This window comes from Haliotis rubra, unplaced genomic scaffold, assembly GCF_003918875.1.
Source record: "Haliotis rubra isolate DU_JTF1 unplaced genomic scaffold, ASM391887v1 Scf1355, whole genome shotgun sequence".
Taxonomy (NCBI): domain Eukaryota; kingdom Metazoa; phylum Mollusca; class Gastropoda; order Lepetellida; family Haliotidae; genus Haliotis; species Haliotis rubra.
The window spans coordinates 141,465-167,894 of record NW_025765287.1 but is presented as its reverse complement, the minus strand read 5'-3'; the positions used below and the strand labels follow the sequence as shown (position 1 = coordinate 167,894).

The following is a 26,430-nucleotide window of genomic DNA, read 5'->3' as shown; positions in this document are numbered from 1 at the left end:
GCTTGCATAAGACGTTCAGTCATATAACCGTCTTTTGTTAGATCATGCGACTTATGAGATGTGACACTAGGAGACATTACGAAGTATGTGATAAAGAGCATATAGAGGCATATTTCAATATCATGCATCTTGTATAAAGCAACCTACTAAAACCATTAGGATATAAGGACACGGGAGATGTTTTTACGCACGTTGCCAAATGATGACGTGTTATATAACAGTTAAACTATACATAGTGTATTTCTTGATATTCAAGCTCATATAACAACACTTGTCTTCACTATTGTCAATGTTGATATCCATGCATCCTTTTTGTATTTGTATTGTAAAGCAATATCGACACAATATCGTGTCTAGTTGATCAGATTTGATAAGTTTGATTGAGTTGGTCGCCGTTGTTTGATTTGTCTATATTTATTCATATACACATTATGTTCCATATGAAAATGAAAAGACGTCAATTATTTTCCACTTATACATTGTACTATATATGGCACACAATTAATAAGATGTGTTTCACGAATGGGTTGTGGGTGTCTGAGTGGACTCAGCTTTTAGGAGGGTCTCTGATTGTGATTCATCACATTCTCATTGGACATGAAGTTTCCCTGTGTTATCATTGCGGATATTACTGTGTTTTCAGACTTTCCCCTTCCTCTTATGTTAGTTGGCTCAGTTAGAATATGTCAACATATGCATATTGTTCATGTAATGTACCAAAGATAGTGCTTCCAAGAGCTGTTGGTTAATTTCCTCAAAGCGTATACACCTGAACTAACTCATGTTGTTCACCGTCCCATACTTACGAGATAATTCATTCATTTATGCTTGTGGATTAAGCAGGATTTTGTAGTCACACCAAACATAGGGACCTCAACGCTAATAACAATATTATTGATCAATGTACTACTGGAATAAAGTAACTGTGCATTATTTAATAATAACACAATTTGTGGTGTTTTTCTTAATCAATTAATTTAACTGTTATAAATCAAAACAGTATGATAATAATAACATCAGAGAATTATTAACACAAAATACCTTTGTCAACCGCACGAAATGAATGACGTCGTTCTGCGCAGTAATACTACAAGACGAAATGTAAGTTTAATGGCAAATCAACCGCACCACCACACTGCTATCAGCTAGTCAGAAAACAGTAAACTAGAATGAGTGCGCGAGTTAACTTTTACGCCGCTTTTAGCAATATTCAAGCAATATTCAAGCGGGGGACACCAGAAATGGGCTTTACACATTGTACACATGTTGGGAACCGAGCACGGGTCTTCGGCGTGACGAGCGAACCCTTTAACCACTAGGCTACCCTACCGCTCCTAAATTAGAATGAGGTCTCGGTCCAGACCATGGTGTTCTACTGATCGCTGGTGCCAGATGCAAGCTTGGATACAGAGTTGTTCAAAATGAGAGAATGAGAGAAAGCCTGATGACATCACCCTTGTAGATTCATCAGACAAGGCTCATTATAAAAAGGAACAGTTACTAAAGCCTGGTCAACTGATGGTGCAGCGTGAGACGGTACAGTCCGTTTGATTTCATTTGAGAACGATGTATTGCTCCCAAACACAAAACCTAATAATTGCACAGTAACATTTAATCTTGCTACTAAGTCTTGCTGTACCTGAAACTGAAAGAAACCAGGGAGGACACAGCATGGCTGTTGAGTGACTTCTGTGTCGTCAGATCTTTTTCAGAGCTTTGAGAAATGGGCTTGGTTGGGCTTCAGCATATAATTCCCCAAATTTGATGCATAGGTTTTCAGGCTAATTTTCTTGTTCATGTGACCACTGCTAATTCCACCCGCCCAGTATGACATTAATGTGAATCATACTTGAGCGTGTGCATTATACTAAGACTAATTATTTGAGTTATTTCGTCCGTAAAAACTGTATCCAATTTACACATGCCTAATTCGATGTGCACATGAACTAGGCCTTTGATCAGGTGATTGAAAAAACGAAACTTGGAGTTATCACCCATGGACCATAGAACTTTACGTTGAAAGTTTCCAAATGACAGCTTGACCCATCCGTTCAAACTCATCCCTTACCGTCACCAGCAAGAAACGCTTCATGGCTTTTGAGAAACATGGACACGTTCGGTGATTGAAAATGGCGCACCAAACAATAGCATGCAATAAGAATGTTTGAGGGCAAAAAGGTGTGCAGATGTATAAAAATACTCTCACGTAAATTCACGAAATGTTTTGGAAGCTGAATGCCATCAGACCACTTGACTCACGGTTGCATAAAGGGCACGGATAAACATGCACTTCAGATGTTTACATGTAATGTAATCACACACACACACACACACACACACACACACACACACACAATGATAGACTACAGTGTGTATTTTGACGGTGAGCAGCATGAGATGTACCCGGGAAGTAGTGTGTGTCCCAGCTATACAGTCAAGCGGAAATAACTTCCTGGTTGTCCAACATGGCGGGTGTGTGGATATTAAATGGCTTCCTGGTCACATCAGCCTGCTGGATACAGCTAATACTCGGCAAGTGTCATTTTATGATTCCTTATTTGATGTACAGTGTTCTTTATGTCAATCATTGTCATGGTACAGCATAGTTGCCACGACTGTTTTACTCTCGGCAGTAATTTATAACACTGATCACTTATCATGGACCAGTTAAAAGAATGCGTAAATGATAGTAAATAGTATGAAACCGTGATATACAGACTGAGTATATACATGTTGTATACATAAAGATATATCCACGTTATATAATTAATCCAATACCAACATGACCTAAACGTTGTCATGCTAAAATGTTCCTCACTATTGGAAACAACTGAAAAAAGATAATTTGCTGACAATTATGGACATGAATACACAATGCCATTTACAAGGTGGTGAAATGTAACTTATGTGGGTTACTGATTGACTGAGTGGGTTAGATGGCTGACTTGTGTGCTGGTGATTAGGCGCCTGACCCTGAGAATGTGAGTACGAATCCCCTTCTTCTTCCATGGTATATGTGGATGAATAATGCTCGCCATCGTATTACGGATTACATAGTCTCTTGAGGCTCGCATATGACCTTATCACTCGTTGGTCATTCTCCGTTTTACCATTCGTGTTTATCGATTAAATTTAATTATTGCCATTATATTTAAAGGTGGGTTCTGTAAGTTAAATGTCCAGTTAAGAACTACATAAAAAGTGAGTGAGTCAGTCAGTCCACAATAGATTATATCGGCCAAAAGAGTTATCTAGAACCGGACTACATCATGAGCAAGCGTTTATTAATGACTATTAAATAGTGATGTTACCAAGTGTCCACGAAACGGTGAGCGTATCCTCGTCTACCGGTGGCACCAGTCACATACATGCAAAGACTAATCAAACATGAAAATATATGGTGGGAGTTAAAATAGAAATCTTTGAAGCAGTTGAATATTGTAACGTCTTAGTCTGAGTTATGATGCTGTTTAAGAGTTTGGTAAGAGGGGCATACTTGATTGTATCTACAAGGTTTAGAAACGTCAGTTGTTGATGTATCATGCTGTTTTGAAGATATTATCTGATTGAATCATTGAATATGCGACAAGAACTATCTACTAAATATTGAATCACGAATATGTATGTCCAAAAGGAACATGCTCACCAGGAAGGTTTGGTGAATCCTGCCTCTACACCTGTCACTGTGGAGACTCCTGTAACCAGACAACTGGAGTTTGTGGAGGAGGCTGTGACGCTGGCTGGGTTGGAGGACATGGAGCTAACTGTCAGAAAGGTCTGTTGTTAATACCTTTACATTTTACTGAATTAACAACACTGTGCACTGCTTAAAGGTTTAGAATATACTCATTTCATAATCACACCTTTACTATATGAAAAATAATAGAATATCGAAGTGGCAAAGATATGTTAAAGTCACATGCAACGCAAAACACAACTTTGCAGATTCTGATACCTTTCGGTATGGACTTACAGTAACAAATTATCAAAAAAGCTAATTCAACTTATAAAGTTGAAAAATAACGCGATAAAAAAAACCCCGCGAAATCGGAGTTCAAACGATTCACTAATTTCACCCCAGCGCTGGGGTGAAAAGTGGTTTCAACAGCTGTGCTGCACTGCACAGTGATTAGGTTCGCGCGGCTTGAATCGGGAATTCGACTCGTAAATACACAGTAAGTGATGCGTGCAAGGATTATCGCTGTGGTCGAAGTTGGAGAACAAAATGTGTTTATTGTGATTACAAGCATATTTGGCCTGCAGTAATAAAAATACACTGGTCCCATACTTTTTCTTATATGTTTTCACATCTTGCTTTTGGGGGTTGGCAGATTTGCAAACCAAGTTTTCAAGAAAGTGCAGCGTTAGAAATACTAATTTCTTTGTTACAAATTGCTCAGCTTGATAACTTTTTTTATATAAATGTCTATGGAAACATAGAAAAATATGTTGATTGTGATAAGCAGTCTCTGTCACAGACAAAACTCAATGTCTGTTTGATTGAAAACTACGTGTCTGTCTGCCTGTCTGCTAATGAGAATATGCAATACACAACTTCAATCATTGACCACATGCAATTTGAACTTGAAACGTATCTGGCTATACACCATAAATAAAATACATTGATTTATGGCTCGTGCACCTGAGTTCTGTCTCTGTCACATTATGTAATTACACAGATACGCAGGTGTGATACTTGTACACATGACATGTTATTGTGTCTGTGGGTTGCAAACAAACTGCATCCATTTTTCTCGGATGACTGGATCGGACGGAAACCGGTGCAAACTCAGATTGTCTGTTTCAAGTCCTGCTTTGTACTTGAACGAACGACAGTTTCCAGCCACGCAGTAGTTCACCATCTCAGTATTTGTTGATTGGATCGAACGCAAATGCAGAAAAAGTGAGCATGTATTTACAAAACCCAACATCTCTATATTCACACACACACACAATGAGCCCTCAGCGTATCGGCAAACGAACCAGCCAATGAAAGACTTCGTAATACTTGAGTGCACACCCATCCGGTCTGACTTGGTTCGGTCTCCCGGGTGCTTCGTTTCGAGGAAAGTAAACCCAAGTACCAAATATTGCTCTTTTGATTTGCGATTGTACGCTTATCATTTGTTTATTTGTTTTTTCATAATCAGCAATCTATATTTTATGTCATGAATAAGTGATAATTGTGTTTTAATTATGTTTGTTTTTTTGTTTGCATGTGACCTTTAAATATTGGTTGGAGGAATTATTACCCGAAAATATTTTCATGAAACAGAAAATGTTGCCTACAAAAGAACGGCCTCCTCCCCTACTCGGCTTTATTCAGACTCATGGTCTGCGGACAAAGCTGTAGACGGGAACAGGGACCAGGATGTATACCGCGGCTCCTGTTTCAACGCAGCTGACGCTACATGGGGTTTGTGGAAGGTTGACCTAGGAAAGCAGTACAGAATACATGATGTCAAGATATATCAGCCATCGCAATGTAAGGATCTGACTGACATTGGCTACACTATTTTTGAAATATTCACTTAATATATTTCTTTCGTTTTGACAAAATAGTCAAAGTCAAAACAGAGACAAAGGACACGTTTCGTTTTCTCTCTGAAACTTCACTGGTTTCTTTTCTTTAATGTAGCAATACAATTATCATTCACTGTAAATGAGATTACTGTCTGTAGAAATATATTCTAGCGAGTTGAAAATCTACCTTAGAACTGGTTTCTTTTGTTTAATGAACTTAGACAGATACCATGATTTATTGTGATGCGTTTACAATTGTATAATATTAACTTCTCGGTTTTACTTCTGTAAAAATCATTTTAGTTCCTGGACGAATCCGGTCTTGTGTGCTCTACTTGAGTAACACGAGCTCCTCAACGGGCCTCCCCTGCTATGCCTTCCCATCCGACACCCCAGAAAATAGCAACGGGGTCTACAGTGCAACATGTGATGGCATTGGAAGATATTTCTCAATATCAAACGCCACATTCCTCAGTCTCTGTGAGGTCGAGATATATGGTTAAGGTTTATTATGTTTCTAATAGGTTACTGTTCATATGTTTTAATGCCAAAAGCAATCACTAAAAAACTAAATTTTGAAATAAAATGTATGAATAAAAGGTTGTTATCTACAAGGTGAGCCAATATTTTTCTTGTGACTTTGGAGAGTTATAGACAAAATTTCAATCATTATTTGTTTGTTTGAAAACAGAACGCGATCGGGAAATATGTGAAGTTATAGTTAAAGGACTGGGTGTGTATGTCTGTCAACTGTAATATCTTCGCATTACAGGGCACATATTTTGCTGCTATAATCAGACATAACCCCTTCACATATCAACGAGTAATCGATATGCACAAATGTTCATTTGTAATGCAAATCTACGTTATTATTGTATATCCGTATCTCCTTTTTTCAGTTTGCAGCCGAGGATTGTTTGGTGAAACCTGCAATGAATTTTGTCACTGCGCTAAGAAGGCGTGTGACCACGTTAGTGGTTTCTGTCCTGGAGACTGCAGACCAGGTTGGCAGGGCGACAGGTGTGATACAGGTGAAGACATAGTGTAAGAGAGGCTGGTATAAGATAGGTGAGGAGATTCAGTCAGTGAATCCTGTAGACCAAGATGGCAAATAGACAGGTGATATCTCCATGAGTCTTTGATACAGGTTTTGTTTTAAACATATTTTATTGTCCAAAAACAAAAGGATTGGACAAAAGTGCACCACTTTTTATGTGTTTTTTGTCATCCAAATTAATGAATATCTGAGAAAAGGGCATTCAAAAGAGAATTTTCGCATGACGCGCCACATTCGCGTTCAATACCATCAGATAGGTTTACCCGAAACATGTCGAAATTTAGTATGCTGCAACTGTGTCTCAATCTAGTGTGCAATACGAGTGTGTATCTCTAATTGCAATTATAATACATCGGTGGAAATGCGGACTGCTCCGACACGACAGTTTTTAAAGAAGATATTGACGGACTATTCCTAACTTTTGACGGTAGACTATTCCTTTGGCCTACTGTATCTATAACATAGGATCTTTTAAACGTAGATGTCCGTGCAAATGGTACAACAAATGATATAGATGAAGAGAATGTGTCCCAAACGAATGAATTCTGACAGTTACACTAAATATCCTGAACCAGTGACGATATTAATGTAATAGAATAACGGCTAAATACAAATGAAATCCTATTTATTCCTAGACTGTGTTATTTTAATAACTGCTTTAAACCGCTGGCCATGTCATTATGACAGTACTCAAGCATCATGACATTACTATAATTTTGACTTCAGACGACCCTGATAACATCACCATTGATGTATGTGGGTTGAAATCCTGATACGGTAATCAGATATTTATTAAGCATATTGAAGAGAATGTCTTTTCTTCATTACTGACTTCATTGTGTAAAATACTACATGAACTGACATTTGAGAGATTTGATGGATTATGCTGATATATATACATCCCTTATGATTCCATGTCAAAATGATATGAACATAATGCATTAAAACACTTCCCGAACCTAAACTCGAATTGCCTTTTTCTTGTAGAATGTAATGCTTATCATTATGGACTAAACTGTGTGAACACGTGTACTGACAGGAAGTGTTCTGATGTCAACTCGTCATGTGATCGCTACATCGGGTCATGTGACAGTGGATGTGTTCCTGGTTGGAGAGGTGTGGACTGTTCACAAGGTACATGCTGACATTTAATTCCTCTCACATAATTTCAATGGGTTTTTAGATCAAATTTTTAATTTTCAGTTATCTGTCATGAGAACTTTCAGATATATAATAATCTGGCCATTGGATTGTATTTGATAAACAAACATGCGGAATGATGGTTTACTATTACATTCTGCCCTGGACCCTACAAAGAGTTCGAACAAATGAAGAGACTCAGCCTTTAGCTTAAAACCATAAAGCCAATGGACATATTGCAAGATGTTCATGACATTGTGATCGATTTCTCCACAGAGTGTTCAAGTGGAAGCTATGGGCAGAACTGCAGCGACTCTTGTTCTGACAGGAAGTGTGCAGGAAACTCGCCGTGTGATCACACAAGAGGGGCTTGTGTGTCTGGCTGTGCACCAGGATGGATGGGTGAAGACTGCAGAGGAGGTGAACATCTTTATAGACATCTCTATTTACGTTTGACAGACAAACTTCAACATTGTTTTCAAGCTTTAAAATCGATGATCGTACGATCATACAAAACCTAGCTTTATCATACAATGATGTACTCTGCACATAAACCAAGATTGAATAGGGATTAGAATATATACTCAATATGTATTATAATCCATGTAGTAATTATTCATATACACAACAACATTAGAAAGGTGACACATTAGTGACACATTGAGAAAAGTCTTTATCATTTCGTGTTGTGCTGCACACGGCAATGAAACGTTTGAACATGATCTGTAGAATAGCGTGCAACACAACTCTCATGTGCAGCGAGTCACGTGATTACTCTGCGACTCGTACTTGTACATTTTGCCTGAAGCATGGTTATTCTGTTTCAGTGTCATTTGTTTCTAACAAAACTAATATGAAATAGGCTTGTTCATACATGAAAACGATCAGAATACATACCTGAAAAGGCACCATATCTAATTGCATGAAATACATGTGTGTGTGTAACAGTGTTCAATAAATACGCATTACACTGTGATATATGCTCATGTCATTTGTAATTTCTCCACAGTGTGCTCAAACGGAAGCTATGGACATCAGTTGCGTCATGTTTCATACTTTAGGTGCAAGGCATTTGACAGTTTTAAGTTTATATGGTAATTTTCCAGAATGTGACAGCCAACATTACGGAGCTAACTGTGACAAAGCCTGCGCCTCCAGACACTGTAGAAGGAGCTCTTCCTGTAACTCAACTGGCGGCTGTGACATTGGATGTGAGACTGGGTGGACACTGAACGACTGTACAGGTAAAGATGGTAGGTCGTCAGTGGAGTGAGATGATGAGGTGCAATGTCACTTTTAAAAGTATTTCAAACAATCGATCATGGCCGTCTGGTACAACTAAGGATCACCACTCTGCGCAGAGTTATGATAAGAGACAAAGTATGTCTCACATTACCACAAGAACGCACACGCAACAGGAGACTACCATAGTGGGTATGAGTCAGTAAGACAAAACGCGACTGTATAAATGTTTGGTGGTCATTCTGGAAAACAACTCAGAGTTATAACATTCATATATCAACACTGCATTGCGTCCCTAGGAATAATCTAAAACATTTAACAAATTAAATACTATCAATCATACGGAAATGTTGAAAAGATTATCGGTGACTTTGCTATGAAATTAGGACACGGGGGCTGACCGCTTTGGTGGAAAATGACACGAACTATTTCAGCCATAAATACAACTTGTGTCCTTTCTTTTTATGTATTCAGAAGAGGCGAGGGTTCTACAAGCCAAGGGATATGACGCTGGTGATCTGGCTGTTGCTGTGGTACTTTCCTTCGTAGTTGGTGTTGTCGTAGGTGCTGTTGTCGTCTGTCTCGTTGTCTGGTGGAGAAGGAATAGGTAAATGAGCGACTAAGTCACAAAATCTATCTTATATAACAATAGAAATATTTAAAATAATTAATCTAGAGTCGGAAAATAATGTGGTTTTGTACCTCCTGTCCTAAAGCTCTGAATGCCCTTACATTCCAGAAGACCACACAAGACATCGGAATCACCCCAAACCAGTGCATCGAACGCTCGGACTAACCAATCACAGAACAGTGATGACGTTGGCACTGAAACTAGGATATATGACAGTCTCCATGCTGAATCTCCACATGACGCCAAGAACACAGGAGTGACATATTGCACCATTAAGTCTGGCAACACAGATTCAGAAGCCCATGCCCCAACATCAAATAATTTGTCCGAATCTGTCGGAACACAAATGTATGAAAACATTGACAACACATCTCGTGAAATGGATGGTGCATACAGTGAGTAAGGGAAACATTATTGACTTCATGTGATACACTTAAGGTTTCACATTATGGCTTATATTTGGACTTAAATATATCCGTTTAGTTCGCGGGTGTGCAGAAACATTTTACATATTAACCAAGTTTTATCTTGCATAACCTTCAGGATCATAGTTTGTTTTACCCGTTTCTATTAATGACTTCCCACTAGTCTGAGAAAATGGGTTTGTCTCATTAAATTGTAGTATGCCGTAACCAAATTCCCCTTGAAGGGAATTTGTCAATAGTTTAATATTTTATCATTATACATCAAAACTTAAAACATGTTCAAGTTTGTTGTAAATTTATGTCATAGCTTGCGATTTCCTTATACGTTTATCGTAGATTTAATTGTGCATACATGAAAACTGTGTATTAATGGTCACCGTTGCTGATCACCAGTGGGTTATGCTTTCAGATGAGTCCCGATTTTGTTTGCATTTCCGTCATAGGTGTGAATTTCAATCCAGTGTCATCCTGAGAGATTTGTCAGGGGATGGGTCGTGTTGTGGGGATTAATGACTACGATTTGTCAAAGCCCATCCCCTGTTGTTGGGTGGGATCACTATGACTTACCAAATGTCGTTTTACTTTGTGGGGTGGGATCACTATGACATACCAAATCTCGTTTTACTTTGTGGGATGGGATCACTATGACTTACCAAATCCCGTTTTACTTTGTGGGGTGGGATCACTATGACTTACCAAATCCCGTTTTACTTTGTGGGGTGGGATCACTATGACTTACCAAATCCCGTTTTACTTTGTTGGGTGGGATCACTATGACTTACCAAATCCCGTTTAACTTTGTGGGGTGGGATCACTATGGCGGCCAAAGATTCATACTGGCACTCCCGTTGCCCATGATCAAAGTGCACGATGGACTGCGATTAGCTTTAAGTACAAAATTGTCATAATTCAATATAGTCATTTCATTATTGGGGTAAGTAATACATTTGAGACAGCCTGGGTTTATAGCCCAACATGTGCACAAGCGATAAATGGCCTGTTGCTTTACAATGACTTGTTGCTTTACAGTAAACCGTTGCACATAAGCCAGTTTATCTATCCACCACAACAGACGAGTTATGTTGAGTTTGAAAAGGAGAAGCATGATTGACTGAACCTTTATAATTCAGCATTTGGCTTCCTGGTCTATCAACAGAACTGTGGTTATTTACATGTCTGTAAATAATAATGGCCGACTGTACATTGGAGTTCGAATTTATTCCAGCTGGTTAACTTCTGTTACTGGATGACACTCTCTGATCTGGATAGAAATGACTGGTGACACAATCTATTCATGTTTCATTGTCTTAAAGTTTTTATATGCGCATGTAATAAACATGTAATTCATAGTCCTTATTGATACACAATTATACTTGGAAGATATGGTGCATTTGGAAAATTGATAATTGATAATGTAGGCTTGGATTCGAAAACAAGTAGTTTGCTTTGATTAACAGCTTTCGTGAACTTTCATGTCAGTTTGTGTTGAATTAGCATGACCCTCCAAAACTATTCTTACGTGCAGGAATGATCTGAAATAGCAGGTTTGTTTGTTTATTTGTTTGTTGTTTAACTCCGCACTCAGCAATATTCCAGCTATGTGGTTAGATTAACATCAGCATATCTATCTGTTTTGATATATTTGTTCTGTTGACATTGAAGTTAATTATGCTGCCGTGATGTGTTTTTGTTGTTGTTGCTGTTGTTGCTGTTGTTGTAATTGTGAGTTGGAGTTATTGTTTCAGTTTCTTAGCAGTCAAAACGTCACAGCCTTATGGATATTCGAAAGACAACACAGCAAGTTAACCTATCTTACTGTACATAACTGATCCTGCAATTTATTAAGTAGTCTATCTTCTATTATACCGTGTCCACTTGCATCTTATCAATGATTTCCATCAACTTAAAACAACCCATGTTGTTGCCGGCCTTTTACTCTTGAAATAATTCAGTGATCAATGTTTTTGTATCAACGAAGATTTCGTGACCATACCACATCGCACGTGGAACAACGCGAACAATATGCACACAGCACTGATCAACGTACATTTAAATCTGATGCTTTTCACTGATGTTTGTCAAGTTGACAGTTGTTGAGCCTTAGTAGATTGCTTGAAATTTTACTTGAATATCATTTCGGGACATCACGATGTCATGGTTATAGATGTACACGTTTCCACGTGCATGCACACACACACACACACGCACAAACACACACACACTGCTGTTTGTGGCTTATGTTTACTTCACACAGTTGGAGTTATTGTTTCAGTTTATTACCAGTCAAAACGTGACAGCCTCATGCATATTAGAACGACAACACAGCAAGTTAATCTATCTTACTGTTCATGACTTAAACTCTTCCAAAATAAATAGGATAAACCATTGCACTTTGTACCGTGACATACGTGTACGCATCGTGCGCAAGTTTCCAATGCGTTAGGCGGCCATATATATAACGACAGAGAGAGCCCGGCAGTTTGGCAATTTGATGGGACTCAGGACTAAATACATTAGTTGCTGAGAAAGCTGGAGAATATGTTTTTGACCTAGAAATAGAAACTTGATTTATTTAATCTGCCGCATACTCGAAAATAAAGGTTGTAGATAGTTGTTTTTGAATGAAATAAATTTGATGTCTCGGAAAGTTGTATGAGACTAGTGAAAATAATCATTGTGCCTTGAAGAGTTATCTGAAGCAATTCCCAGACAAAATGAAAAGTTATACACAAATAGCGATGTCGCTGACATGAAACTAAAAGCGACAGGGACATCTAAATGATGTGAGTTATCAAAGTAAGCCTGATACAGGAGAACCCACGAATCGGTTGTCGAGTCATCCGGGTCAGTAAACACTACACTCACACTGAACTGGTGCTATCTTTCATAACGACTCTCACAGTGCAATACAAAAAATACTCAAAGATATCATGATTAGCCATAGTTTATTTGTGTATATATCTAGAACGTGAATCATTAGATAATATAGTTAATGTTAGATGAAAAGTATTTTCACAAATGTTCTTACAGATGTATTGTCTACTTATGTCTGTATTCAACAATGATACACGCATGCATTCGTTGTTTAAGAGTGTTTTACAGGTCGTGATCCTCTACCAGAATACTGTTGAGTTCGAAGTTTCTATTGCTGATGTCAACGGGTACAGCTCAGACTGAAGACGAAGAATACGTTGAGTCAGTCCGAATTTGTCTAGTCCTTAGTGGATAATATACCTAGATTGACTAACATGTGTATGTATGTGTGTGTGTGTGTGTGTGTGTGTGTTTGTGTTTGTGTGTGTGTGTGTGTGTGTGTGTGTGTGCGTGCGTGCGTGTGTGTGTATGTGTGCGTGCATGCAGATAGTAAGAAATAAATAGGGGAAGGAGAGGAAAGATGAATACAGATAATTGTAATGCAGATGTATCTGTAAATTCACAGACGAAGGGATAATAGCGTTCCCCTGGACATGGTACTTGTTTAGTTGGACGACAGTCAGGATTAAGGCTGTAAATGGTAAAATGTGAATAGCTGAATGGTACAACTCACATCTGTCATGCATAGATACAACATGTATTTGTCTTTGCTTACGTAGACGATGTGTACAAAACCCTGTACAAGTGAAATAGTCAAGAAGATATGATTAATAAAATATACTAGGTTTTCAAAACAGTGCAATATCAATTCACAATGTGACAAGATAAAGTATAGATACAAAAAGAAACTAAAACGAGTAAATACATTTTAATCGGCACTCACTTAGGAACAACGAAGAATGTCATTATATGGTAGTTACTTAAAGCAAGAATCTTCATGTGATGAAAGCCAAGCTATACAGGCACTTACAGTCTCAATGAGGTGATGATGTTTCCGGCAATACAATTGCAAAATATTTAACTGCATTTATTAATTCAAAACTAACAACATTCAATTCATTTTGCAGCAAGGCCAATATTAACCAATGATTCTGTACATCTGTGAATAAGCATAAGAAAAAATTTTGGATTAAGACTCATATTAACGAAATACGTAGCTGGTATATTGTCCAAGTTATGTGAACATCTTTTCTGTATCATACATCTGACCTTGGCACATACAATTGTTCATTGAGCAATAATTCAGATCTGAGTACATGTTAAGATATGAATCCACGTATACAGCATGTGGTGCTTTAATCTACATATGGCGTCAGAAGTTGGCGTATACTCCATGTGTCTCAGCTCTCCGCCGACTGAACTCCAGACAGAGTCTCACGTCAGTCTGAAAAAGAAAGACCTGAAATCAACAAATACCAACCCTTGTTGTTTGTTAGAAGACGACAAAGTAAAACAAACCTGCAACATATTGTTGAACAGATGCAACCTAATTTCTCCTGAATACCATTGAAATCGTCAGTATATTTGCAGAATTGAGTCTGTTCAATCTGTTTAAAAACTTGCAAAACTAAATTGAATATAGTTGATGCTCAAGGGGAACGTAAAATTAACATTGATGTATAACAATCCATGATAACACGACACACACTTCTCGTCTCAGTTTACCTCTGTAAATGGCGGACCTGCAAGACGTGTGTAGAGCTGTCGCATGTTGTTAATGACGTCCACTCTACCATCGTCCTGCAGTCTGCTGGCAATGTTTAGTAGAAGCACCACGAAACGAAACTCCTCCGGAGACCTGTGATAAACGAATGCATTGAAATAACTACAGTTCAGTTCACAATCTATTGCAGTGATATTTTTATTATGTGGCATGCGCAGACATAGCAATTGTTTTTTTCCCTTCAGTCATGCTGACGTTGATATTTCAACTAACAGGCAAGGCGCTTTGCTGTCTGTTGTCCGACGCCGTACTCAGCAATATTCCAGCATTATGGCGGTGCTTTGCCTATATAGACTCTACAAATCTATAGATAATTAACACCTACATTTATATGGATGTACGTACTCTGTGACAACGGTGCACAATCCTCGTGTGGGATCCTTTGTCCACGTGAGGAAGTTGTCAGTCAGCAAGTTGAAACTGGGGTCCCTTGCACTTCCCGTGATGTGGTAATGTTGAATGACAGTAGTGTCATCGTTATCCTATAACATTAAATGGTTACATGTTTCTACTTGCTAATCTTTCTATTTTTCATGTGTTTATGTTCATGCTCGTGAGTAAGAGAATGTTTTTAACACTGTATTCATCAATACCCCAGTCATTCACCACGGTCTGTAATATGTAAGTCTGTGCCATTATATCACACTAGCAGCCAAGTGGTTAATGCGATCGATCGTCACGCCGAAGGTCCGTGTTTGATTCCACGGGTTCTAGTGTTGGTAGAAACATTTACACATATAAGTCGAGTCTCGACATTATCATTCATGAGTTGATGCACACACAATAAATGAGTATTTATGATCTTAATATGAATGAGTAACCTTTAGTGCCAGCTCCACTGTGTTTAGAAGGATATCATCGGACAGTGCTGAGGACTTGGAAATGCTCACTTCAAACCTGGTGGTGGCAACATGAGCATCTACCGACGGGAGATAATCCTGGAAGGAATTGTAAATTTGGCTGAATATCAATTAGATCGTGAACCCTATATCACGTTAATATCAACAGGAAATAGATTATTCTCGTGCTTACAACGTTAAAGTGATAACGTTGGGCATATTTTACCAATCCAAGATAATAGAAATGCAGTTTACTTTTAACTTGTGTGTGTGCTTTTTCTTTTGCTCTGCAAGTAACAATATTCAAACTATGTGACGGCAGTATATTATTAATAACAATCGAGTCTGATCGAAACAGTGATTGATAGCATGAGCATCGATCTATTAATAACATGCATGAACCAAATCAGAGGGCCTGGCCACCTTTTACTGCATGCACGGGTTGTACATTCTCATCCAGTACTTTCAATTTAGATGTCATACGTGCTCAAAAATTACATTTAAAATTGCAGGTGGCAAAATCATCAAATAACGTCAGATTCTTGTTGTTATAATTGTTCATCAGAAAAACAACTGACGACAAAAACATTCCTCTGTACATTTTCATGACGAAATAGTCCTTGAGAAAGAAACATACAATTAACCTGGATCTAGCTTTCTATCTCGTGTTTATGAAGCAAAGTTGTATACAGTTTATATTGTTTGCAATAAAAATGGGCCCCTGTTATCTTCTCTATAATACCTTTCTCCTGATATCAGGTTAAGCATATATACTAACCAGAACATCTGCAGCATAGGTTATCAAAGTGTGCGAGTCACTGTTGTAAACCTGGTTCCACATCTCCTCTTTATCCGGAGGTGACGACACAATGAAGAAGCCATTTAGACATGCATACGACTACGAAAGAGAAACGAGTATTAAAAAGAACATTATTAGTATCATTGGTCCCATTTTACTAGACAACATGTCTAATTGTGATACTGGCTTATAATGGTCGTCCATTTTCATAAAGGGCGCTGAAAAATACAAATGATTTATGTTTATGGATTTTCCTGCAAGATTGTATTCATCTTCGTCTGTAAATCACGGCTTAGAAAGAAAGGTGTTAAAGCATACAATGTTATTTGGCTGGAGTGATATATCGATAATGTATTTGGGAAAATAGATGTTATTTCACTACAAAATACATGACATATAATAAAATGAATGTGGTGGTGTGTGCTTCCTACTTACAGGCACGCTTGTGATCTTTGCTCCCTTGGGATGCCCTGAAAGGTAGTTTAACTTGTATTGTCAATTCCAACTCGAAGACTATTCTCGAAAGTAGAATTTATACATGTGTTTGGGTATGATATGCAGACCTAAATCATTTTTAACCAGTTATAACACACCTTTATTAGTTTAGCTTAATCTCTCATGAAATATGTTGCCACTATAACAATTCTGATAATACTGTACTCACCTCCACCGCTGCGTTCTAAAATCTTAAATGAAGAAGATAATCTCGTTAAGTACTGCATTTTGTGTAGATTCTGCACGCTTAATCATGTCATAGACACCTATAGGTTACATATGACTATAGTCAATTCTGAAGTCAACTAGTGTGAAGATTATCTGGAAATATGCAGTGCATATATACCGTCACTTGCCAGTGAACATTTGCATTGAACACATGAACAGTGAACAACAATGACAGGTTTACCGTCAATTGTCAGTCAACAGTTTGTATCAACATTGACAGGTCGGACACATTTTGTGGCTGATTTCTGCTCCAATCTCAAAAGGATTTTTGTCAATAAGTATGCCTACCTCAAGATGTTGTTGTACTGTCCTGTTGCCCATAGTAACATCTAACACCTGATCAAGGTCAAGGTGTCTAATGGTGGTGTCATCAAGAGTTGTGTCCCCTTCTGACACAGCCCTTGCCAACGCCTGGTAGATGAATAGGTACTGCTCCTGGGTACAGAAGGTATTATGTTTAAAAGTTATCCACAATGACAAATCAATACGCTATACTATTTGTATTAAGAACGATTGGTGAGCGACTGCTTTGTTTACAAGTACCTTTGTCTGTATCATCTTCTTCCTCTGCCCTCTCATGTTGGAGACGAAGCTGACGACGTCCACAACGCCCTCTGCCTTTGCCTGCTCCACGAGGCTTTCGATGGTGATGTAGGTCCCTGTTCTCCCTATACCAGCACTTAACAGGAAGCGGATAAACAGTAACAAATACAAGGACTCATTCTTCAAAACGTTGTATAATAGATATGACATATCACTGGCGGTTTTTTCTATGTGTATAGATAGGTCCCTTTAAACCCTCTATTTATTTGCATCATTGAGTTTATACAAACAAGGTCACTGTTATGATCATTTACACAGTGCCCCAAACTACATTAGATATATGAGGTGGAAACAGTAAGTTAATTTGAAATCAGTCACTTTGCACATCACAAACAAAGGAATGGCAATGGTGGTACAAAATAGAGCGGCAGTACAGATATTGTGTCAATGTAACAGAAAAGCACGCTTCCCAAATAGGCCTAGGCTTAGATTCCAGGGGCAATATGATCTCCAAACCGCTGGTTGAGGAAAGAGTGCGCCCCTTCTAATCATATAAACAGAAACCAGAACGTCTTCTAACTGAAATATGCTCAACAAATGTCCAGACCACGTTTAACTCCCAGTCTACATATCGTAACTAGCACATCACTGCATCTTAAGAGAAACAATGGTAACACACTTGCAACACTGTTTCACAATGAATAGCAGTGCCTCATAACAATACCTAATATACCAATACATAAATTCAACGAATTATAAAGTTGATTGTGTAACAACTGATACTTTTTTCAAAATTTGCGCCTCAAAAGGCTATTGATTTAGTACTTATTGAGAAACAAACCTGCAGTGGACTATGATCGGCTGAGTTTGTTGTCCAGATATGACCCTGACCCTCCACATGAAGTCCAGCAGGGCAGCAGTGTCCGGCACACCATGGTCTGGCCAGCTGGTGAAGTGGAGGTGGTTGACATCCCGCTTCTTGCCTTCCTGTCGTCATAAATGATTATGCATCACTCAAGGACGGATGCTGATAACAAAATGTTGACAATGATAATGTATTCTTGAATACTCTATTCAAAATGTTAATATGCTATGAAAGAGTTGTTAACAATATATTTTACTATTCCATTTAACATGCTAATGCTTTAGTATCCTCGTTAAGGGAAGTGCACCGGTGCGTAGTTAGTGTGTAAGGTATCACATTGTATTTATCTGATGTGTCGGTTAGATATAACAAACAATTTACCAATAATGTATCACTTTTAGCACACCAATAATCTACCTTCTCATTCTGAACAGCCAGCTTGGTGATAGTGTAGTTTGCCAGTTGTGTTCGAGCTGCCAGAGTTACTTTGATGTCACCAAATGTCACGGTATCTTTCTCTGGCCAGTACTGTAGACACTTCATCTGTAAGATAGAGAACATGTATGAACAGGGGAACACACAAACAAGCAATGTTTTAAATTCGCTTGCAAACTCGCCATAAAATATGAAAATATTGTTCTTTAAATTCAGATACCTCACAAAACCAAGTTCATACCTTGCATGCTTCCACCAGTCCTGTTACCATGACAACAGTGTTGCATCCCTCCTGCCAGATCATCTTCCAGAAGTCAACTAGTACATCCGGTTTGTATGGGCCTGTGTGAAAAATCACTTGGTACTCAACAAATCAATAGTTATAACAAAGGAAGGCAAAGGAAGGTAATAACTAACTTCTATTCATTTACATGCTGGTATTTCAACTCATAAGTTACGTCTTCTTGACTGATCAACTATTGGCATTACCTTGTGCTGCTATATAACGCTTCTCTGACTTGTAACCCTGGACGAAGACAGCGGAAAAACAGAACACACTGTTAATACAAACACTAATGTATTGTGCAAACAAGAGCAATTAGAATGAGTCTCCGTAAGATGTGAAGAATATTTGTCACATTCTTCAGCTGAAAAATTAACCTATGAAGTATTCCAGTTTTAGAAACGTTAGCATTCGACAAAAGTGACCATCCTGTGAATATGATAATGTTCTAACTCACATCCAAGTAGCTTGCGTTGATATAGTCTCCTCTACCGTCATCATTAGCGTCATGCAATATCACCCGATTGTAGTCATCTGCAGAAAGCAGAAATATTGTACATAAATTCGTATATGTTATTCGTATTTGAAATAATTATGAATACAATAATCACTTACATGGGTAATATCCTCTGAACCTGTTCTTCCCTTTGTTCTTCGGCTTTTGAGATTCCTCATAGGAATGCATGAAACCATCGGGTAGATGCTGGAAGGAGGAAAAGATATGGATACCAACATGATAATGATACTGTTCAACACGGTAATATAGATGTTCAGGTCCAAGATGTTCACGACAGTGTCTTCCTAAACTCACCTTGAAATTCTCTTCAGCCACTTCAGGGTGATCTTCCATTTCTTCCACTCGCGTTGCAAATGAGGACGCGGGGATAGCATGACATGGTCTGACATCACCCAGATTGTAGTAATTAATGTCAGCATGACCTGGTGCTTCCTGCGATGCTATCTGAGGATGGGCATCATAATCTTCTTCATCCTCCGTGTCGGGCAGATCTTGACTGTAGCCTGGACGATCAACAAGTACGTTGTCAAGTTTGTCGCCACTTTGGATTTTACTGACCTCTCCCTGATGACCAAATGGTGGCGAAGACCCTGAAGCCACATGTGCAGTAGTGGTCGGCGTCTTCTTGGATGACAAGGCTGGCTTCACTTCATCATCAAATCCAACATTCATGCATGTATGTCTTTCATCTGTGCCGAGTGACTAATAAACATCAGTATTTATTTGCATTAATAAGAACAGAATTCCCTCACATAAATTCAAACATAAACTGGCATTCTTGAAGTTGGGAATAAATAAGAAAACATACAATAGTATCCTTAAAAAATTTTGGTTTGTGGAACTGATAAACCTGAAGGATGTGTTATCCATAAAGGTTACATTTGCTTAAAGTCTGGAATATCAACTGAATCGGATTCATTAAACTAAACTGTGAGGAAAATAACATAAATATATAACTGAAAATCAGCCATGTTGGTAGATGTTGTGCAGGCAAGGTACTGGAACGTATTTGCCACAAACTGAAACACCATTAAACGAAAAGTTCATAAATCTTTTGCCAAAATCATCTTTGTTATTATATATTAAGATTCTGATTGCACCACATACCTCGACCGTTTTGCTTCGTGGCAGGGACATGTGGAGTTTCTTTCGGGATTGATTCATCAGAAGACCCGATTCCTTTCTGTCGTCTTCTGTTTAATGTAAAATACATCATTTATTTCAAAAACTGCACATAATACATGTACATACAAGTGGTGAAACAAATATGCGATAATCCAAAATATCGAATCAGTAACTGACCTGATGAGCAGCACAATGAGGATGATCACCAGGGCCACCAGCACCACACCCACTGCACCTCCTACTACAGCTGCGACACGGACGGACTGGGCAGCTTCTGATCGATCTGTGCGACAACATGTATGCTACGTTGATGTAATGTGTGCTTGTGTCAGCCAGTAATCTTCAGGGACATTGGTCCCAAGTTATTAAAATACACGATCACTAACTTTGTTCAAAGCTCTACTAGTAGGGTCATGCGATATTGCTCCTTCACAGACAAAGTACGCGATTTATCTAACACGTGCGTTGATAAACCTGCAGGTTGCTTTGATAGACATGGCTGTATGTCCCTAATGCTGATCTTTACACTGGGGTCCCATGTATCTTTCAACACAACCAGAGCCAGAGCCACAGTTGCCTCATCTAGCGTCACAGTTGTGATTATCAGTGCATAGTCCACATTTCTCTGAACATTCGACACCAAAAACACCCGAACTGCACCCTCGAGATGAACAAACGTAGAACACAGCTAACGAAATCTATGGTGTAAATCTGATATACATCTGAGGTAACCCTGGCAAAGGTTTATCTTAAATCGTTGATCTTTCAGAATATTGGCCATTGCGAAAGCATCATAATATTCTTATCAACCTTATGGTCTCATCACCTGTACAGTCAGAAATCCATGGTTTAAATATGAACAAGACCTGGTAAACATGTATCATAAATGGTTGACGCTTCTTGGTACTGGCTATCACTATCAGTATTTTGTGTCATTTACAGAATTGCCTCATTACCTGTACAATCAGCCTGCGTCCAACCTTCCTCGCATTCACTGTCACAATCCCCTGCTGAGTTACAGGAAGAGTTCCCCAAACAGTGTCTGGAGGCGCATGTTTTAGCGCAGTTAGCTCCGTATTGTTGGTTTTTACAGGCTTACAACACAAAACAGCAATAGAGCAACCAACAATACAGCAAACACCGTCAAACAATACAGTACAGTAATAATTCATGTAAATATGACTTAGTTCATCGTGCCATGGGGTTAGTTTACGTGGAGTCCACTTGCAGCCTGGTGTCGGTGTTATGCCTATCAGTATCTTGACCACCATCAACAACTTCTTTATTTGTATGTAGAGCCTCATTTAAAAGAAATACATTTTCAACATAGAAACATAGTTGTATATTGTATTGCAATAAAGGATAAAAAATGTGTTTGGTAATGAAACCTTTTATAAGAATGCACAATGGAATATCTTTGGAGCTTTGCACGTGTGTTGTTGTATGAAGTTGTGTGGATATTTAAAGCAACAACACTAAGTCGTTACCCTCTTTACAGTCTTCACCCTTCCATCCAGATACACATCCCAAGACACATGTTCCTCTCACATGGTCACAAGACGAATCTCCTGCACATTTTCGATCTGAACACGCCATGCTGCAGTTCTGTCCATAGGTTCCGTTGTCACATTCTGTAAGGGAAGACATGTGCCATTATTATGTTTTATGTCCCAGTGAAGCATGTAACAATAAATAGGCAGCTATGATATACGAGTAAATATCAGCTGTGTATACATGTTGTTCGCCTTTCACTTATGAACTGATTTTGATCTATTGCGTCTAAACCTGCAAACTGTCTATTGTGCACATAAACAGAAGTAGATATTGTAATCAGTTATTATACATATACACTTCAACAATAACTTCACATAATCCTTACTTAATGAGTAACACAAACATGGCAGCGGTACCAAGATTAGTGACATCGTTCAATATTGCAACACAGGTCCGCACATTCCTTTATCAACCAATCAGAATACAGTATTTTGTAACTGGGCGTTGATTACATGTTTCGGTTTGTGACAAACATGCACACGGTTGCTTGATTATTGTCGGACCAGTGAAGAGATTGCAAAACATTTATTACGATATGGAGGGAAGAGAGCACCAACAATACATTTGAACATAGTAATCACATCAGAACACTTCCTATCAGTGCATGTGTTCCTACAGTTGCAAAAACAGACTAACAGGAACGCATGAGCTGTCTCGCTGACTGAGTAGATGCATGTAATCGTCTCCTACTATTGCGTAGATCGATGCTCTTGCTGTTGATCACTGAACTGTAGAGTCCAGACACGATTATTTGCAAATCGCCGTACAAAAAACGTTGTATGTAGTGTCTCATTTGATAAGTCTAATACATTTTGAACATACATACGTTTTATATTGTATGACAATACCATTAAAGTAACAAAACATGTGTATGAAACCCTCTATGAGGATGCCAAATGGAGCATCTCAGGATTTTTGCACGTGTATACTTATATGAAGCTACGCGTGGATATGTAAAGCAACTACTCTATGCAGTTACCCTTATTACAGTCTGCACCCATCCATCCAGATTCGCATCCAGAAACACATGTTCCTGTAACATGGTCACAAGACGAATCTCCTGCACATTTCCTATCAGAACATGTCATGCTACAGTTCTGTCCATAGGTTCCGTTGTTACATTCTGTGGGGGAAAAACGTTTGTCATCATTATGTGTTATGTCCGTGTGAAGCATGAACAATAAATAAGTAAATACTTTAAATGGTGTTTGCGTACATTACAACTATGCACACAATTTGCCAGAATCACATGAAACTGATTAGTACTGGTTCGACCCTGCATATCTGTGGTCGTAATCCCATGAGAACTGACTTTGATATTTATGGCGATTATGGAGGTATAAACGTAAAAACCGAAGTGCAAATCTGTATATTTACGCTTTTACTCTATAAACAAAAGTACGTTTTGTAAGAAATTATTATACATATATACGTCAATGATTTAATATGTAGCACAAACATCGGTACTACATTAGTGATATCGTGCAGCGCAATAATACAACAAAGGCCCATCCATTCTTTTATCAACCAATCCTAGATGTCCTGGTCCAGAGAGAAGGAAACAGGCTCAACACCAGCGTCTACCGCAAGCCAACCCACACTGACCAGTTAATCCATTCCTCCTCCTGTCAACACCTCAATCCCTTAGTACCGAGCTGGACCACCTCAGATATGTTTTCACTAAATACAATGAATACCCTAACCCCTTCGTCAACCAGACCATCAACAACACCCTCGATCCAACAACCAAGCCGCCCCGATAAAACAGCTTCCTTCACCATCAGTCTCCCATACATAGGACCTACTAGTCATCACATTCTTCGACTCTTGAAGCAGCAAGCTGACATAGAAGTCAGCTTCCAAAGAGGCAACAGCATCCAGAACCTCTTGCAGGTCACAGGTAGACCTAGGTCGTCCCAGAAGCAAGACCCCTAAGGTGTGGTTCACCACATAGAATGTGCCTGCGGTGGCTCCTATGTTGGAGAAACATCAAGACCACTCACCCTCTGGATCAAGGAACACCAGGCTTCAATTAGGAAGAACGACTCTAAATCAGCCATTGCCGACCACATCAAAGCCCACCCTAACCACACCATCAACTGGGACAACACCAAGACCAAGACCATAGAAAGAAACCAGTCAGACTACAAAATTCGTAAACTTTTAAGCTGTGCATATGAAGAAGATAGGAGTCGCCATCAACAGAGACGAAGGATACTACATTCCTAATGCCTACCATCACTTGATAAATGAATCATCTATAAATCATAATTATATTTCTTGTGTACATCATCTGTTTCTATACAACATGTCATACAAGCTGTGTACATCAACCCCATCCATTGTATAAACATTTACCTGGCTTCCTATCATTTCTATAAGCTTTGATTCAATCCTTGTATGTCACCTAACTGGCTTCCAATCACTTACTCAATCTCCTATACAAGCGTTGTACATCAACCTCATTTATTGTACAAACAACTCATCCCCAATCTACTGTAACAAGTTATGAATATATTCTCTCTATTTTTTTCTCATGTATCAGTTGCTTCACAGAATAGAAGAAGTTGTATATCCATAAAAATTGTCATCATTTTTCAATCAGGGTACAGTATTTCGGTTGTTGTTTTTAAAAAACACACAGACACACACACACACACACACAATTGCTTGATTGTCGAAACAGATGTCACTGAAAATATTGCTATGTATTTATTTCGAACTAGAGAGAATAAAGCACCAACAATGCAAAAGGACATATTAATCAGTGAAAACAGACGATGGTATTCAGGGGTCAATATGTTAACGTTAAATTAACCGATCATGCAAATGTTTTACTGGTTTGAAGTTACATCTATTCCTATAACTCCTAATTAATTCCAGACCAGCGCATTTCTGAGTCCTTGGGAGAATAGACCCCACTCAGTCCAAGAGCCGACTCCAATTAGAGAATATCGGCCACATAATGTTGCTTTCTTGATGGTACATTATGACTACATTATTGCATATCACAGATTGATAAATATTGGAGTTCACTCCATGACTCAAATAACAGATTACATTTCATTGCATAAATTATGTTGCATTTCGTATTCAAACGTTGCTTTGAATTGAACATCAGTATGTACCTTGTGTACAATCCACACCTCTCCAACCAGGAAGACATCCCCTGTCACATGACCCACTGTGGCTATCACATGACGTGTTGACATAAGAACACTTCCTGTCAGTACATGTGTTCATACAGTTGACTCCATAGTGATCAGCGTCACATTCTAAGAGAAAAAGGATCAGTTTGAGTATCTGTATGGAACCAGTACATTATTACAATAGTATCCTCATCAGTTTATGGCACTCTATGACAAGCATGGCAAGTGATGGTAATACTATTCTGTTGGTTGACTTTAATGCTGATATTAGATCCTGTGACAGTAAGCTGAAGAAACGGGCCAAGTACCTACAACAACGACACCTACTATCTGCTTTCCTACTGACAACGTACGTAAGTCCCAAAACATTTCAAGTCAATTTAAGTGTACCAGGTTTTTAATCGTAGTATTTTTGTGTTAATAATGAATGGCTAAATCTCAGCATCAACGCCAATGGCTGAAGGGATGGTGTAAATCCAGTTAGGGTCCATGCAGGTAGCAAAAGTAATGTAAGTCCCCATGGGCCCTAGTATGCTGTTCTGTCTTCAGTTGTTGGCGATCAATAGCCCATATTTATATTGTATTGTCCCAAAATAGTTTTCCTACTTTTAAAGATATATGCTAGCTAGGTTTACCTCATTTGTGATAATCTAGTAATTGTACTGTCCTTCGTTGACAGGGTTTCATATATTATATATATGTATTATGAATTTCGAACTAGTCACGATCATGCTGAAATATTGCCGATGTGACTTTAAATCTTAACTCACTCACTCACTCCTACTTACAACCAGACTTTCTATACCTTAACCTCTAAGTGTAGATCATCACATGATTTACTATGTACTAATGAACATAGACTATCAACTGTGATGGGATACATAATAGACTCTCGTGTTAACTATAATGCCAGTCATAGTGTATATTGACTCTAACAACCCAGATGAGATCTACCATGGAGACAGACTGCAGTGGAGGAAAGC

At 38.6% G+C, this 26,430-nt stretch overlaps 2 protein-coding genes across 4 annotated transcripts in view; one reads left to right on the top strand and one right to left on the bottom strand.

The window, feature by feature from the left end:
- The first annotated feature begins 2,352 nt into the window (after positions 1-2,352).
- LOC124268015 (multiple epidermal growth factor-like domains protein 10) overlaps positions 2,353-26,430 on the top strand; it is a 51,861-nt gene continuing 27,783 nt past the window's right edge. The window contains exons 1-10 of one of the 3 annotated variants that reach the window (XM_046703015.1): positions 2,353-2,532; positions 3,635-3,775; positions 5,276-5,485; positions 5,827-6,021; positions 6,423-6,554; positions 7,568-7,714; positions 7,997-8,137; positions 8,827-8,973; positions 9,437-9,569; positions 9,702-10,481. In XM_046703015.1, coding sequence (XP_046558971.1) covers positions 2,466-2,532; positions 3,635-3,775; positions 5,276-5,485; positions 5,827-6,021; positions 6,423-6,554; positions 7,568-7,714; positions 7,997-8,137; positions 8,827-8,973; positions 9,437-9,569; positions 9,702-9,996 — 1,608 coding nt within the window. In that variant the 5' untranslated portion in view covers positions 2,353-2,465 and the 3' untranslated portion in view covers positions 9,997-10,481. Of the gene's footprint in view, positions 2,533-3,634; positions 3,776-5,275; positions 5,486-5,826; positions 6,022-6,422; positions 6,555-7,567; positions 7,715-7,996; positions 8,141-8,826; positions 8,974-9,436; positions 9,570-9,701 lie in introns of those variants that run through there. The other 2 variants (XM_046703017.1, XM_046703016.1) reach the window with 2 other exon arrangements.
- Positions 12,950-26,430, bottom strand: part of LOC124268013 — a 67,189-nt gene continuing 53,708 nt past the window's right edge. The window contains exons 23-26 of the mRNA XM_046703010.1: positions 15,437-15,553; positions 14,961-15,097; positions 14,558-14,690; positions 12,950-14,276 (exon numbers count right to left, since the gene is read on the bottom strand). Coding sequence (XP_046558966.1) covers positions 14,205-14,276; positions 14,558-14,690; positions 14,961-15,097; positions 15,437-15,553 — 459 coding nt within the window. The 3' untranslated portion in view covers positions 12,950-14,204. The remainder of the gene's footprint in view (positions 14,277-14,557; positions 14,691-14,960; positions 15,098-15,436; positions 15,554-26,430) is intronic.